General features: G+C 40.0%; 1 protein-coding gene across 8 annotated transcripts in view; it reads left to right on the plus strand.

The window, feature by feature from the left end:
- AAK1 (AP2 associated kinase 1) overlaps positions 1-18,209 on the plus strand; it is a 160,539-nt gene that overhangs the window by 118,527 nt on the left and 23,803 nt on the right. For 2 of the 8 annotated variants that reach the window (XM_089687204.1, XM_089687202.1), the window contains exons 17-20: positions 3,981-4,082; positions 10,708-10,809; positions 13,628-13,738; positions 17,983-18,087. The exons of 1 other annotated variant lie outside the window; for it this stretch is intronic. In XM_089687204.1, coding sequence (XP_089543330.1) covers positions 3,981-4,082; positions 10,708-10,809; positions 13,628-13,738; positions 17,983-18,087 — 420 coding nt within the window. The remainder of the gene's footprint in view (positions 1-3,980; positions 4,083-10,707; positions 10,810-13,627; positions 13,739-17,982; positions 18,088-18,209) is intronic. 5 more of the 8 variants (XM_089687196.1, XM_089687198.1, XM_089687199.1 and 2 more) reach the window with 3 other exon arrangements.

An 18,209-nucleotide genomic window follows, 5' to 3' on the forward strand; every position in this document is an offset into this window, starting at 1 on the left:
TAAATAGGACAGGGATGGTTTTTGACTTTTTTTTTTAAATGTTACCCAACAAGTTGTTTGTGCCAAAAGAGTATGCTCATGGTGACAGCTGTCATTGCAGTGCTCTGAAGTGGATGCCATAATAACCAACACTAAAGCTGGCCACTCTCATTGTCTTCATAGATCTTTATACCTAGAATTACAGGGTGGAAGGGACAGCTTGATTGCTTGTAAATGAAGTGGATTGTTTGGATGGGTCCTTCATTTACATAGCTATTGGTAAATCTAAAGTAGTTTGTACAAATCTGTATAATCAGAAGGCCAGCTTTAGAGTATATTCAGACCTTTCTGCTGCATTACCAGATGCATGTTAACATGCATTGTCATAAGGCAGTCCATCCATTTTGAATTGTATAATCAGAAGGCCAGCTTTCATGTATATGCAGACAATTCTGCTACAATACCAGATGCATGTCAACATGTGTTGTGATAAGGCAGTCCATGCATTTTAAATTGTATAATCAGTTTGGCAGCTTTAGAGTATATTCAGATATTTGTGCTGCATTGCCAGATGCATGTTGATATGGCAGTCCATTCATTTTGAATGGACTGCCCAAGAATGATATTGCAAGTTTTAGTGCACACTTTTTTTTTTTTTTTCTGTGGTTTTTAAATTGCAGAGAACCACAACGCACAGATCAGTTGCATCTTTGCATTGTGGTGGGATGTCATTTAGAATGTATGGCATCGTGTTTTCAGACCTGCACTGTAGTATTATGTGTAAAGGCATGCCTTTTTATCATAGTGCTCATTTCTGAATATGGCTTTGGGGTTTTGTATGTTAAGGCGTCCCTGCTTATGATATTCTAGTTAAAGCAAGGCAGGCCATAGATTATGTGATTTTCTTTCCTGCAACCATGTGTTGCAGGAAAGACAATTGTTTGATTTCCCCATTTACACAGTCAGTGTTGATGGGGAGATCTCTCCCGTGGAACTATGGTGTTCTCCCCGGGGAGCACGGGAAACTGTCCCTGCAGGGAAAACATAATGATTTTTGCTAGCGCTTATAGCCGCTGACAATCGCATATTTAAAATCTGACATGCTGATTGTACCCAATTTGATTGAAAGATTGACTTGGATACAATCACCCTGTGCATAGTTGAATCCAATCTCAGCCAGTTCAGCAGGTACCGGCCGAGATTCAATCCATCTATGGCCTGCTTAACTTTACACATTGGAAATGCTTGTTTGCTTAATGGTAGAAAGTTAGGTGGTTGTACTTTAATACATACATAGCATCTGCACCTTTTTATTCTAAGTCACAATACTATCTGCAGACTGTAGAGATCCAAAAATCCAATGCTATCCAAAGCTTTCCTGATCAAGTTACATTTCATTGGTTTTTCAAATGTAGTCCGTAGACATTTCCACATACCATTCTAGTCTGTCAATGAACAAATGAAAATTCACAACTAGTCTGATTGCCCATTTGTCCAGTCATGGTCAGTCTTTGGAATGGTTATTCAAGGCAAGGTCTAGGTATCTTAAAGTAAAGAGGTTAATTTGGCGTGCTCTTTCTTGTCCTAATATTATTATTATTATTATTATTATTATTATACAGTATTTATAAAGCGCCAATAGTTCTCTCAGCGCTGTACATTACAAAGCGGGACAGAACATGTGACAGAACAATACCAATACAATGCAAAACATGAGGGGATTGAGAGCCCTGCTCTTTGGAGCTTACAATCTAATATGAACATTGTTTTGGTGAATATCTGTTTAGATATTTTAGTTCTCATAGCACACCAATATATATCTGCATGGGCAGTCTGTGATTTCAGATTTCTTCAGCAGACATTTTTCAGATATATATGCAGTAAAACAGATTTTAAACTAACAACTGCCACTTTCCTGTAGCAGTTATGGAGGGTGTCTACAAATTACTGTGCCGTCTCAAAAACGCCAGAGTTCGACTTTGTAATTTAACGAACATGGTCAGATGTGCCCCCTCTTCTACTCTGCAATATGTCTGAGTGTGATGACCCTTGTGCTGAGGGTTGTGGCTGCTCTTAGTTCTGTCAGCAATATGGTACTGCAGAGTGAAGGTTGGAGGCAGCATTAACATTTTATTTTATATGTTTCATTATTTTGCATTGTAATTGGTATTTAAGGACATACCAGTAAATGTCTCATGTGGTGTGCATTACAGAAATCAGTAGAGCAATTAAACTGACATTTTATTTTAAGGCATTTTGTAGCAAAAAGCCTTTACAAAGCAGAAAGCACATGTGAAAGTACAAGACTGTAAAAGTGTGAGACTTTGGTTGTGCTTTAATTGGTTTTCATAAGCCAGAAACTGCTGAACTCTGCATGTAGTCACAAAGTCTCCCATTTATCAAAGTGTCAAGAGCAATAACTACCTGGGCTGCCATGTATTATCCAATCAAGTTCAAACCTGCCTTGGAAAATAGAGGAAACCAAAAGTTTTAATCCTTAATTGTTACAGTACTGACTTTTACTATTGTAGATAATTAAGGTTCATTAGTTTGTATTTTTTGTAGTGTTTGAAATCCAAAACTATTGAAGAATGCTCTGGGCCTACTTAAGAACTTTCTGTAATTTCTCACAGTAACCAGTTGGACAAAGGGCTCATTCACATCATTGCAGTGCATTAGCAAGCACACTTTAATCGCTTTCCCGCCACCCTAAAACAGAAATACTGCTACAGGGCGGCAAGGGTGCTCAAAATCACGTGTATATACTTGATTTTGGATTTCTGGGTAGGGGGCGTGCGTGCCCTACCCACACCGCCATTAGTGGCCTCACCTGTTGTTCACTGGGTCACGGCCAGTGATTCCCAGCTGGCACTCGGCGATTGCCGTGTATCACAGACGGGGGAGAGACCTGTATGTAAACAATACAAATCTCTCCCCTGTCATTTCCTGCACATTGTTTTGTATTGCTCTGCACAATACAAAGCAATGTGGTTACATAGTAAAGCACACAGTAAAATGGCACACAGTTAACCCTTTGATTGCCCCAGATGTTATCCCCTTTCTGCCCAGTGTCATTAGTACAGTGTCAGTGCTTTTTATTTGTCACTGGGAATGTCAGTGCCTGTTACCCCTCCCAGTGTCAGAATGCCTGCCGTAGTCCAGCTATAAGTCGCTGATCACTGCCATTACTAGTATAAAAGAAAAAAAAATTCCAGTATCTATACCGCCATTTGTAGACGCTATAACTTTCACGCAAACCAATTAATTTACACGTATTGGGATTTGTTTTTAGCAGACATGTAGCAGAATACATTTTGGACTAAATTTGATTTTTTTTTTATTTTTTACTGGACATGTTTAATAGCACAAAGTCCAAAATATTTTTTTTTTTCTCAAAGTTTTCAGACTTTTTAAAATAAATTTTATAGCGTAAAAAATAAAAACCCCAGAGACAATCAAATACCAGAGAGAGAGAGGGCTCTATTTGTGAGGGGAAAATTACATAAACTTCACTTAGGTGCAGCGTTGCATGACTGCGCAGTTAAAGTAACGCAGCGCCGTATCGCAAAAAATGGCCTGGTCAGGAAGGGGGGTAAATCCTTTGGAGGGCAAGTGGTTAAGGTATGTTGCTTTACGGCAGGCCATTTGTTTAAATTGACTACCCAACACAATCAAATTTTATCAAGAAAGGTACACGTATCATTTTTGATAGTGTATCCTTGTGTTGGAGTGCTGTAATGATTGCATTACCCCAGTGCAGTAATGTGAATGGGTACTTAAACTTGCTAAGGACTACTGAACCTAACTGGGTGATGTAGGTCTGTACAGAATGTTTAACCAAAATACAGTTTGACAAATGGAGCTTAGTGCACTATATCCTGGCTATGTACACAATCCCTTTTGCCTCTTAATGCGTGTTATCTCCTAAGCTTTGCTGCCTACTTATGAATGTTCTTTTGTATCCTCCCACCCTTCTCTCATTTTCTTTTTACCTGACCCAGAAAAATTGATTGAGGGTCTCAAATCTCCAGAGCCCCAGCTTCTGCTTCCTCACCTTGTACAACTGGCAGATCCCTTTGGGAGCACCTCCGAGGCTGTGAATGGTAAATACTGAGAAATGGGGTTCTTAGACTAGACAGTTCATGATTGCCATTAAAGTATGCCTCTTTACCATGGACAACAGAAAGCCTTGTGTTTCCTTGACATACCTAAGGCTTTTGCAAAACTCAAGCCAGAAAAAGTAATTTGCTCTTAGTGAGAGCCTTTCAGATCTCTAAATGCTTAAAGTTGGCAGGTCCTTGCAATAGAGAAAAGTGTATGCTCACATCTCCGGCATCCTATTTCTTCTACGTCTCTGTTTCAGAGCTTCAGCCTTGCAAAGCCTCATAGCATTCAACACGCAGGAATGTCAGATGCCTGTGTTCCCTGTCATGTGCTGGTTCCTCCCATTGAGCCCTACCTCTCTGCAGGACTGTACAGTAGTGTTTAGGGTCGATGGAAGCACTCTTCTGTGGCATATGGGGTCAATGGAAGCACTCTGCAGTGATGTATAGGGCTGATTTGAAAGAAGCAGCATAAAGTGTTGAATCTCAAAGAGGTTTTCTGAGGTAGCATTGTCTTCTACTGCAGGGGATGTGCTAGTTTAGAACATTTAGAGGCCTGATAGGGTCTCTTTTAATGTATCCCAGCGCTATCCAAAAAAGAGAAATGTGTAGGCTGCCATTGTTGACCAACTTCTAAAACTGCTAGTTGCCTGCCTGTCATGTTGACTCTGTGGCCTCATTATTTTACGCATAGTCTACTAGTTCTGACTGCATTGTCGTTGTTCCTGTTGAATTCTTGTTTTTGACAGCCAGGCAACTGGGGCATTATGGGGTTTATTTACTAAGGCAAATAGACTGCATGTTGCAGTGTGCAGTTGCACTCTGCAAGTGCCCTGGCTTCAAAGCTTAGTAAGTGAGGGAAAACGCTGCTGACTTCCATCATCCAATCGTGTGCAAGCAAAATGCAGTTTTTATTATTTTCCTTCCACATGATTGGATATTCTTTGCAAAGTGAAGCTTTACCTCATTTCCTAAGCTCTGGAGCAACTGCACTTGGAGAGTGCAACAGCACTTGCAAATTGCGCAGTCAGTTTCCCTTTAATACATCAAACCCTATGTGAAAGAGCTATTAAAAAGGTTTATGGCTTATTCATACTTATGCATGTTTTACCACGTGTTTATTGCAACACACAGCAGGCTAGTACTATGGTGTGTTGCATTGCATTTGCATTTATTTTCAGTGTCACCCAATGCGCTAATACAGTTGCGGGCACCATATTCACATTGCAAGGCAGCACAGCACATATGGTTTGCATTGTGGTGTACTGCATTCACTGAAAATATAGGTCATGTCCATTGTGGTGCATTGGAAGCCCATTTGAGTGCATTTGCTGTCTTAATGCAGTGCACATTAGTGCATGACATAACACATTTTAACAGAACGTTAAGATGTAAATGGGTCCTGAAAGCTATTTAATGTCTACACATAAACTATTCTGTCTTCACTCCCATGTAGGCAAAAGTTTGTAGCAGAATGACAGTTGATAGTATTTTCTTTAGGATTACAGGACAGGACATTCAGTTGTGTGTTTGAAAATCTTTCCTCTTACCACCTTAAAGTGGGACTTTGGGCTACGGCATTAAAATCGATGGACAGGCGAGATTTTTAATGTAGAAGAAACATGCTTTGTCTCTTCTGCATTAAAGCTAATTACCTGCCTGTCTGTCCCTGCACAGTGAGCTGTACAAATTCAGCAATCTGTCTGAACTCCCTCGCACGTGAGAAAGCCTCATCGCTGAAGTTGAGGTGAGTATTGTTCCACTTTAAACAAAAATATAATAATGCCATTATAATTTGCATTCATATAATCTGTAATGTTTACACCTTCATCTATGAATGTTATAAAAACCTCTTTTATGTAAGTCAGCTTGCAATGTATGTGTCATGACCCTTTAAAGCTATGGTGAAAATTTTGGCAACCTGGATAGGGGGTAGTGTTTTAATGCTGGTATTTTCTATAAAATTAAAATAAAGCCCTGGGAGAGCAGGATCACATATACATAATAATTTAAATCAAGAACGTAAAATGTCATGTGTAACTATAGGACATAATTATAAAAATATCAGGTAGAGAGAGACCAGTCCTCTCTCTGTGGGCTGAATTCACAAAAAGTTATTTTTCTCTTTACAATTTTGAGTTATTTTATCTGAGATTTTAAAGTATTTTACTCAGAAAACCATTCAGTTTTTTTCCTCATGGAATGGACACAGTGGAGAAGGATCAGAAACCCTGTAAATGTTTAGTGCTAACAAATAGGTAAGATGGTTTAAACCGTAGAAATAAGACAACTCACTCAGTGAGGTCCGTGCAGCATATGTATTAATACAAAAGAGAAAAAAAGGTGACTGGAATACTAGTCAAAGGGAAGCTGCTTGCGTAGGAGACAAGTGTTGTATCAAAAACATCTTTGTTAAATTAAGTAAATACAAATTATCTTTAAATGTCGAAAATTGAATGAAAAGAGTATAAACAAATGATATACGTATTCAGTTAGGTCCATATATATTTGGACATAGGCACAATTTTTAGTTTTTTCAGGTATTTACCAAAACATATTCAAGCTATATTTATATAATGGATATGGGCTGAAAGTACGCACTGTCGGGTTTAATTTGAGGGTATGTAAATCCAAAATGGAGGAAGGGCTTAGGTATTACAGCTCTTAAGAGTAGCCATCCCCCTTTTTTCAAGGGACCAAAAGTAATTGGACAATTGAATCAAAAGCTGTTTCATGGCCAGGTGTGGGCTACTCCTTTGTTATTTCTTCAACAATTAAGCAGGTAAAGGGTCTGGAGTTGATTCTAAGTGTGATATTTGCATTTGGAATCTATTGCTGTAAACCTACATCATGCGTTCAAAGGAGCGGTCCATGCAAGTGAAACAGGCCATTGTAAGGCTTCAAAAATGAAACAAATCCATCAGAGAGATAGCAGCAACATTAGGAGTGGCCAAATCAACAGTTTGGTACATTCTGAGGAAAGAACACCACTCTGGTGAGCTCAGCAACATAAAAAGGCATGGATGCCCACAGAAGACAACAGTGGTGGATGACCGCAGGATTCTCTCTGTGGTAAAGAAAAACCCATTCACAACATCCAGACAAGTGAAGGACACTCTCCAGGAGGTGGGCGTATCATTGTCAAAGTCTACAATTGAGAAGACTTCCAGAGAGCAAATACAGAGGGTTCACCAAACCATTCATAAGTTTGAATAATAGAAAAGCCAGATTAGACTTTGCCAAAAAAAAAACAACTAAAAAAGCCAGACCAGTTCTGGAAAGGCATTTTTTGGACAGATAAAACGAAGATTAATATGCACCAGAATGACAGGAAGAAAAAAGTGTGGAGAGGGCTTGGAACAGCTCATGATCCAAAGCACACAACATCATCTGTAAAACATGGTGGAGTCAGTGTGATGGCATGGGCATGCATGGCTCCGAGTGGCACTGGATCATTGTTGTTTATTGATGACGTGACAGAAGATAGAAGCAGCCGGATGAATTCTGCAGAGTTTAGAGATATAGTGTCAGCCCAGATTCAGCTAAATGCAGCAAAGTTGATTGGATGGCGCTTCACAGTACAGATGGACAATGATCCAAAACATACTGCAAAAGCAACCCAGGAGCTTTTGAAGGAAAAGAAGTGGAGTATTCTGCAATGGTCGAGTCAGTCAACTGATCTCAACCGAATTGAGCATGCATTTCACATGCTGAAGGCAAAACTAAAGGCAGAAAGACCCACAAAGAACAACTGAAGACAGCTGCAGTTAGAGCCTGGCAAAGCATCAGAAAGGAGGAAACCCAGTCTTTGGTAATGTCCATGGGTTCTGGACTTCAGGCAGTCATTGCCAGTAAAGGATTCTCAACAAAATATTAAAAATGAACATTTTATGTATGATTATATTCATTTGTCCAATTACATTTGAGCCCCTGAAAATGGAGGGACTGTGTATAAAAATGATTGCAGTTCCTAAAATTTGTACTTTATATTTATGTTCAACCCCTTGAATTAAATCTGAAAGTCTGAACTTCAAATTCATTTGGATTGTTTCGTTTTAATTTATTCTGGTGGCATACAGAGCCAAAAGTAGGAAAATTGTGCCTGTGTCCAAATATATATAGACCTAACTGTATAAATACCCTTCTTCCACCAATAAAAGAAAAAAAAATACAACTTTGTCATTGGAGTAATTTCCCTTTACTTCCTGTCCCATAGCCAAAACAGGAAGTGACAGGAAATCCCTGCAAATTAAAAGAATCCATTGAGGACCCTCAGGTCATCAAAAGAAGTTGTCCCCATTGGAAGATTTCTCCTCTCATACTTTACTGGGGACAGCCCAAAATTTGGAGTTTTCTTTCACTTTTAATAATAATGGTTAATGGGACAAATAGAGAGAGTTTATCTCCCTAACGGGGACACAGACAGCAATAAAAACCTGACGGGTCTAATTCCTCTCCACTGTATCCAAAACTAAAAAAAAGAAGTTTTGCGTTTAGTTTTTCTTTAAGTAAATCAACTCCAGTGATTCTGTGTTTTTCATATTTCTATGTAGTTTCTATGCATTACTGTTGAGAAATTGATCCAAAAAGATAGAGACTCCTCCAACTTGGCTGTTATATTTTTACATTCCTAAATACCTCGGGGTCAGTTCATTAAAGGTTGCCGCATGCCACGTGACTAATTTTTCAGCAATATTGCATGAGATAATATGAGTCATTTGATCAAAGAAAATATTGAATGTGAGGTAAATACCGCACATTTGTAAAAATAGTGAAATACCGCAAAAAAAAACATGAGATATATCATAATAAGTCAATTCACTAAAAAAACAGACATTTGTTATTTATCAACAGGTGTTTGCTGGCAATATTTTAAACATGTACAAAATAACAATTGGAGGAACTCTGCACTGGCCAGAAAGTGAAAAGTATACAATGTATCAGTGTAAAAATGTTCTCTGAGCTCAAGAATGAAAATAAATTGTAACATTTCATCAGAGTGCGATCATTTTATGAAGGAAAGCACATTACAATGTTTTCCTAGTTTAACAGTATTGCTGTTTATTCTGGTGAAATGCAAGCCTGCAAAAAAAAAAAATTGTGAAAAAACAACACCAAAAATAACTCAACATTTAAGGGCTAAATATTGCAAATCATAAATATTTAATGCATACGGTAAATAAGGCATATTTTTTTGTGAATTTACTGATTTTAAATAAAAATACCTCAAAGTGTTAGTGAATTGACATTTTCAGCATCTCATGAGATAATTGGAAAACCATGTGTCATGTGATTCAATTATCTCATGAGATATTCTTTAGTGAATTGAGCTCTGTATCCTTTAATCCAATTAAGTTATGTTATTATCGTAACTTGCAACTGTCAAATGTTTCTTTTTTTTTATTTTATATAATAGCACGTGAAGGTTTACTCTCCTAAATAGTTAACCTGTACAGCCAGACCAATAAGTTTTAAACTGAAATGCTGCATGCTTACATCTTTGTGACCAGGGTCTTTCTGGTTTTATACAAAAGGGATAAAAGGTGTATGGTGTGGCAGTCCATGTATGTTTGATGAGTTCCAAATAGGCAGGGATAAGTCCAGTAGGCACTAAGGGCAAGCTGCGTAGGAGCGAAGCATAACTCTGCAGAAGGGAAACAAAGAAACACAGCGCCTCTAAGTGTGTACTGTGAAGGTATTTAATAGAAAGATAAGTAGTAACCCCACATCTTAGAATTTAAAAACAGGCTCATGGGTAGGGGGGTGAGACGTCTGTAGCCAGATGTTGTTGTGTGTCTGGTCCAGAGAGGAAATCGATTGAGTCCGTCAGCAGGTGGTACTGTGCATGTGCAACATGGATGGTAAGCCTGGTGGAATCTCCAAGGTGTCTGCCAGCAGATGGTGCTGTGCATATGCAGCATGGATGGTGGAGCCTGGCAGAGTCTCCAAGATGTCCGAGATCAGCACATGTAGCGTCTGACGTAATCAAAATGCGACGTGTTTCTCAGCATGTGCAGGACGAGATGAGTCCAGGCACGCTTTTTCATCAGGCAGCTTGACTCAATCATTCTCCTCTCTGGATCAGACACACAACATCTGGCTACAGACGTCTCACCCTCTTACCCATGAGCCTGTTTTTAAATTCTAAGATGTGAGTTACTACTTATCTTTCTATTATATACCTTCACAGTGCACACTTAGAGGCGCTGCGTTTCTTTGTTTTTCTTTCTGGTTTTATGATTATTTAGAATTACGTTTAGAGAGAACCTGTCCTAAGATCTCATGAATAAGCGACTATCAAGCCTTGTAAAAGTTAAAGCTTTATAGAGCCTTCGAAGCCCTTGCTAAGGAATACTGCACTTTAAATTTTCCCCTTCCACGTGGTGGCCAAGTCATTAAGAAAATTGTGGCATGTGCCAATGATGTGAAGAATGTCAGGCAGATGTTTTCCTGCCTATTACTTTTAGTAAAACATCTGCCCATCTGTGGTATCACTAAATGTTCTGTTGACTCTGGGCTTTTCAATCTTTGACGGTTTCTTTTGTTCTATTTCCCTTCTCTATCATTTCCATTCTTTTTCTGCACTACGCTGGTATTCTGCTGCAATCTTTCTTTGATGTACCAGGAAAAGCTGAACCGGTGGTGGAGAGCCTCATTCCAGGGCTTGAGCCTCCTATGCCCCAGCGCCTCTCATCCCAGGCTGACTCCATTGCTTCAAATCGTACAGGTTGGTGGTGGGCTTCTTAACAATGATCTGTACTCAGCGCATAGATACTGGATTTCTTTGTGTTTTGGGTCCCAATAATTAGAGGCAAATATCTCAAAAGTAGAGCAAAGTGAAATTATACTGGTTGCTTGTAACAATGAGCCAGATAATTTCTTCTGTTCTTTACCAACTGTGTAAAAATTATGTGGGCACCTCTCCAATGTGTTGACTGCAGGGGTTTACACTGACGGGGACTGTTTTCCCTGGTTCACATCTAGGGGTGGTTGCAGGATTTGCAGAGATACCCGCAAACGTCCGCGATGAAAACGGGTGCAGTAACCGCAGGGACATCACATGGTCAAAAGAACTATGCAATTTCCATGCGGGTGTTTTAAAAAAGGTGCATGCACATTTTTCTGTGGGAAACACAGGCACATATTCAAATGAATAGGCTGTCGTGCCCGATCAAACGCAGCACACACACAGACACACACATGAACCAGGACATTGCGTACAACTGTGTATTTCTAGCCTTGTGGCAACATTTGAAGATGGCCCTTTTCTGTTCCATGATGACTTATCCCGTGCACAAAGTAACATAAAGATTTGGCCTGCACAAAGCCCTGACATCAACCCTATTAAACAGCTTTCAGAAGGATTAGAACACCAGTGGCAAGGATGGTCTTCTCATCCAAAATAAATATCTGGCCTTGAATGCTCCTTTGGCTGAATGGGCACAAATTCCCAGACACACTTCAAAATCTTCTGGAGAGCCTTTCCAGAAGGAGTAGCTGTCTCCAAATGAAGCGCAATTGGAAGTCCAACAAGCTCATATATGTATGATGGTCAGGGGTCCACAAAATATTGGAGATACATTATAACAGCTTGAAGCTGGCTGATTTGTGGCAGCAGCTCCGTTTCCTTTTGGCCTTTTTTCTTTTTGCTTATATAAATGAGTGCTGTTGACATCCTTGTAATAAATCCTCGCCCTGTAGCTCATCCAAGAATGCCATATTTTTAAGCATTCAGGCTACGGAAATGTTGAGAATAATCTATGAACTTTAAAGGATATGTGCATCACTTAACTGCTTTTACGGTAGTAATGTGCTATCCATGACAAGAGAAAGGGAGTGAAGGAAGTAAGAAGTCAAATTGACTTTAGCTGGCTATACACGGCTCAGATTTTGGCTGAATTCTGTGAATAGGATGAAATTTAATGTTGGTGACCTTGCCAACACAACCTGGCTTGACAAGACTTCGACTGTAAAATTGAAGGGCCAGATAGATAAGTTACCCAAATAGTTACCGCATCCCATCAGATGTGATCACATTTTGGGTATTCTCACCGTCATGAGTGTCTGCTTTCAGGATAAGAGGAGTTCTTAAGGCGCATCTGCCTTGGAGACCAATGGAGGGAGACAGTGGGGATAGGCACTAGGAGTAGAAGACTTTGGGCAGGACAGAAGTAAACAAAAAGGCACTGGGCCACTGTGGAACGCACGCCGTCCGTGTGGAATGCACGTCCTGGAAGTGACATCAATGGTGGGCGGTGGCGCATTTTGGAGAATGCGCAGTTGCTCCTTCATCAAGACAATCTTGATGAAGGAGCAACTGAGCATGCTCTAAAAAGCATGGGACGTGCATTCCACATGGATGGCATGCAATCCACGGCGGCCTAGGAAGAGCGGTGGCCATCTTGGAATTGCACCTGAGCTGGATGGCACAGTGAGCTCCAGGACACAGTCACAGGAGCCATGCATTGACGTTTTCATATGCCTGAGCCTTAACACCCTTTGTAAGTGGTTTTAACCATTTTCACCAATAAACATGTGGATGTACTGCACTTAGAAGCACCTTCTTGTTCTCTTCTGTCCAGCTTTCAGGATAAAACAACTTGCAGTGGAAGAGTCTTCCATCCACTCTGTTTAGCATAAATGGAGGAATCCATGGGAAATATGTGTATGGCCAGCTTTATTGTTCAATGTATTTGATATCCTACAACAACCAGTCAGCTTCAAATCTAAAGCCATTAGTAGATGGCTGAAGGAGCCCTGGTCAAAGAACCAGCTTAAACAATCCTAAAAATAAGCTTCCCGAAAATCTGGAATTGTATGTCCAGAAATAGGTAGCATGGATTTACATCTTCAACCGTGTTCGAGATGAATGGTGATAAATTGGGCAATCCACCTTATGTTAAAGAAAACCTGTCTTAGAAGACATAAATAAATTACTATTGGTGACTTCCTATGGAAAATTCTAGTTGTCAGGCTGCAATAGAACATGAAGGCAACTGCAACTAAACTGCTGCTCAAATCTGTATTTAGTGACGATCTAAGGGCGTACAGAAGAAGCAACGGATTTTTTAACGAGAAACCAATAAGAGGCTTCCTGTCTTCTTCCATAAATAGCTATTGATTTAAGTATCAGTGGTTCAGCAGTTTCAAGTTCAGTGTGGTGAATGCAGACAAGCTGGATCTGCACCCACTATGCTTTGAGCTGTTGGCGGACTTCCTTACCTGGAAGAGTGGATGGGTCCCCACTGGGGCAGGAGTAAACGTGTCTTATTAGTGATCACTGAGGTGTTATCTGTGACCACTGGATTAAAGGTAAATGGAGCTTTATTGTGAAAACTTCATAGGCCCCACTTGGGAGTTTTGGTACAAAGGTTGCATATATCTAAGTAGGTTAGTACTTATAGGGATAGCCTTCTTTAGCTGACAATTCCTTCTCTGAGCTCTGTTTCCGGCACCCCAGAAGTTAGTAATTCATTAAACAAATGCAATATTCTTCTGTACTAACGTACTGCCGTCTTTTTATTGCTGCATTTTGGGATCTCCAGACTCTCTCACTGGGGAGGACTCTCTTCTTGACTACTCTATTTTATCTAACCCTGCGGCTGACCTTCTTGATGAGTTTGCCCCTGTAACTCTTTCTGCTCCAACATCTGCAGGTAACACTCAGGATTATTTAAAATGTCCCTGTGCGAAGCCCTTGTATTTCTTGCATTTCATTCTGCAAGTTATCTGTGTGTATGATGGTATAGCTGTGTGCTTTAATCATGCTGTTTCCATGTCATGCAACCTGTTCAATGAGTCAAACTCTCAACACACTTGTAATGCTAAAATATTTCTGAGATTTCTATCTGTGACTTAAGTATGCCAAAACCTGATGACTTATTTGAACAAGAAAATCCATTTAATTAGAATGGCATCAAATCTGCGGTGTAGGATATGTAGAATCTTTACTGTTGTACTGGGACCAACCTTTGTATATGATAGGAGACAATGATAATATGCAAACTGTATTCATCTGCAGCATCAAGTCATGTATAAGGATTTTATAGCCAGGTAGATTACACCATCACCAGCTACAATAGTTATGTGACTGTAGGGTACTGCATTTAATATATAATTGAATTTCAGCATCTGGCAGGAGACTCATTGTGAAGGTCTAAATGTATAGTTTGACTATACTGCTGCGAGAGATACTCTAGAACAGGGTGAAGGCTCTGTGTTTAAGGAAGCTTTTCTGTAAGGTTTATTTCTTGGTGGCCTTGTCGCCAGACTATTCATTTCCCATAAGATTTTATTTGCATGTAACGTAACTTATTTTATGCTTTTTTATTTACCTGTAAAATCCCCCACCTTCAATGTGAGCTGCCATCTTGGATGTGATGTCGGCAGCCACAGCAGACTTTTAGCTGTTATCCAAGTGACATGGTATTCTCCTTCACTCCTCCCCTTGGCACTATTTTGTGAGGAGAGGTCTACTTTGATTGCTATCGTATTTTTAACAAGGATTTTTACATGTAGATTCTTTATTTTTTATTTTTTTAACTAATAAATTTTAATAACTTTTTTGCCTGTTATTGAGGTTTAAAGTGGTGCTAAAGGCAGGAGTTTTTTTTTATCTTAATACATTCTATGCATTAAAGTAAAAACCTACTTTGTTCAGCTTAAATGATAAGTTCACCTTTTAGTAAAAAATAATAAATGAACATTTTTTTGCAGGTGCATTTATTATATTTGTCTTCAGGAACCTGTAAGCCATTGCACCAGTGATCAGCAGATTGCTGGTGCCGTGCAGATCTCCTGCAGATCTGTCAGAATATCTGCTTGCTCGTAGGTGATGTGCAAGCAAGCAAATATACTAACAGGAAGAATCAACTAACTACCACAGCGTTCCACAGCGCCATGGTAGCTCATTGAGAACTAAAAGCTGACAGCCGCTAAAGTTGCCGGGACTTGTAGTCTCTAATTCACAGAATGCTGTGAATGAGTGACGTGGCTGGGCGGCTGTCAAAGTGGGGATTGGGGGGCTGGTCAGATCGTAACATGTTACAGGTTAGAGCCTGAATATCGATGTAACATGTTATGAAAGGTGAACTTATCTTTTAATCCCCTCTCCCCCCCATGGTTACCTATGCCCAAACTTAGCCCAACTCTATGCCTGAGAGCACCGGCTGTCTCCACTCTCTCCTTTTTTACTGGACATGGAGGCAATCTACTGCTATCAATCACAGCCTGGGAGGGGCCAAGCTATGCTGTGTGTGTCAATAGCCACACAGAGCTTGGTTTAGGATTGAGCCTACATGATTACCTTATTAGAAAGCGGTTTGCTATGGGGGCACTCAAAAGGGGGGAGGAGTCAGGAGCGCCGGTGGGGCACCCCATAAGAGGATCGGTACTGATTTGTGCAAAACCATTGCACAGAGCAGGTAAGTATGACATGTTTGTTATTTAAAAGAGAAATATGGCTTAAAAAAATAAGATCACTCAGTTCTTCCCTCTGCTCTGAGCAAAGAGCCTTGACTGTTGGTCACTGGCTGTCTGCTTTCCCCCTTTAGGGCTCACTGGAGCACTGGGCTGTGGAGTGGGCAAGAGGGGCTGGCTCAGGCTTTCAGCAGATCGCTGAGAGCCTGAACCTGGTGCCAGTTTAGGGTTCTGGGTGGGTCCCAACCATATGGTTTTGATCTTTTCACAGCCTGGACCAGCAAACTGCTCTCCTGTGATCCATAGGAGAAGTATAGCCAAATAAAAAAAAGCTTTGGCTATACTTTAAAAAAAAATCTCCTTTACAATCACTTTAAAGAAGCATTCTAACACAGATTTTCTGTTCCCAGAGTCACAGCTGTACATACTCTGATATTTGCATTTATGCTGATGTATGTATCCTGTTGTAGCAATAAATAAAGGAAATGTTCACCTTTAAAAAAAAAATAAAAAAAAAAAAAGCACTTTTTAAATGTGCATTTATTATTTATTTTTTTTTCTTAGAAGCCTGGAAAGCATTGCACATTGTCAGGCTCCTACGGACTGTCAGTATAGCTGTCTGACCATACCTCCGATACGGGCAAGCAGTTACTTCAGTCCTGGAGGAGACTGAGATCTACAAGCCCTTCAGCCACAAAGGCTGTCAGTACTTGTAGTACATTGATTCACAGAACTCTAAATTAACAATGTGGCTGTGTGGGCGGAGCCCCAAGTGGCCACCGCTTCTTAAATTGTAACAACTGGTGGGGGAGAAATCCCTGGCCTGCTGTCTGAGAGTGGAGGGATCAGGGGGTAGAGCTGCAATCTAAAAACAGGTGGAACATGTAACATGTTCTCGAAGGTGAACTTATCCTTTAAACCAGAAATCTATGATATAGTGCAGTAATGGTGATCCATGCTGGGAAACACCTTCAGTCAGTAGGGATTGCAAGTGGTAAAATACCAACAATGCCAAAAACAAAAACATGTAGAATGCAGATTTTTCTTCATTTTTCTCAAATGAAGATGTGGCACATTGCATTTTACACGAGACATGTATCCTGTGAACAAGTCATCTGCTGTTCATTATTATTCATCTCATTGTAATTCTTTGTTAACCAATTCTTCACATCGAATCATCAGTGGTACCACTAATGATGCACATTGGTTACCGGTTATCTTAAAGGTGTGGCCTATTATCGAACAAACATGTCTTCTTTCAAAAATTCTGGCACATCTCAGAGTGGGACTAGAAACCACTGCTCAAACTTGGTCAGAGTTTGCTCAATCCCATGCGCCTTTTGCTGTGTTCTAGTATTGTCTGAGCTGGTAATGTTCCAGTGTATACATTTGAACTTGTGTATATGTAGATTAGTGTTGTACAGTTGATTGTGTACTATGTATGTGTGCGTGTGCAAAATATTGGAAGTAGTTGTCGTCTTCTTCTTACTCTTCATTTCACTTCATGCTTACCTTATGTTTTATACATTGCTTTAACAATACTTTCCACAAGGACTTGCCATAAAGCATATTTCCTTCCAAGTAGTTAAACCTCAATTTGGAAAAGCATAAACACATATACAATAAAAGAAAATGCACACGTGGTGTTAATGTGTGCAGTTATGTGATCTTAATACTGTAAAGTGTGTCAGTTGCAGAGCATGATGGTGCAAGGACTCTGCTGATTGGCAAGAAACCAAATGGTGCTAGAACACATGAAGAACTCATAACCTACGTGTTGCTAACCCTATGTTACCACTTTTTTGTAACACGTTATATTCATCCATAAATGTATATAATCTAATCGGCTGATCTGCTGGCCATTACATATTAGTTAAATAAAGTGTAACCCTATCCAAAAGAGCAGATGTCCTTTTGGAGTGGATGCTGGGTGACTAAATCACCCGCTGGTTCTTTATATTTCCGGGAGGCTCCACTGGCAAGATCTCCTCATTGGACTTCTAGCTGCACTACCTTCTACCATAAAGTCTATCCAGTTGCATTCTATATAAGTAAGTAAAAAAATGCAGCAAGAAGACGAGGATCCCATTTTCATGACCACAGTAGGTAGAAGAACCTGGAACATTTTTTCCAGTGATTTGGTTTCTGGATTCTTTGAGAAAAATGAGGCCTGTAGATGATTCCAATCTCTTGCCACAAACTGATATAACAGTTTTGGACTGGCTTTAACAGTAGTTTTCTGTCTAGATGTCCTTTAGCTTATGGCAGTTGTTTTTATGCAGAGCATTATCTGCCACTAATAAATGACAGTCAGTACCTGGTTTACCCATTTAGCATGTCTGTGTTGTCCACTGTACACATACACCCTGTGTGTCCCCATAGTCCACTCCCTTGCTTGGCTGTTTGTATAAATTTGCTAACTGGCTTCTCTCTTTCGCTGTCTGAGCTTCCCGCTTCTTTCTTTCTCCTTCGCACGCTGCAGACGATACTAACCTCCTAACTGGCTTTGATATCCCGGATGATACAGAAAAAACAGCTGATGATGAGTTTGATCCTATTCCTGTACTGGTATCCAAAAATTCCCAAGGTAAGAAACGGGAAGACATTAGTGGGTATTAAAGGACAATCTTAAAGGTATAAAATAAATCATTTGCTTGTAATCTTACAATGATTTGCTTTTTCTGGCATCTCAGGGGTTAAACTGTGCTT

This window comes from Staurois parvus, unplaced genomic scaffold (assembly GCF_062004578.1).
Source record: "Staurois parvus isolate SC_StPar_1 unplaced genomic scaffold, SC_StPar_1.0 ptg000420l, whole genome shotgun sequence".
Lineage (NCBI taxonomy): Eukaryota > Metazoa > Chordata > Amphibia > Anura > Ranidae > Staurois > Staurois parvus.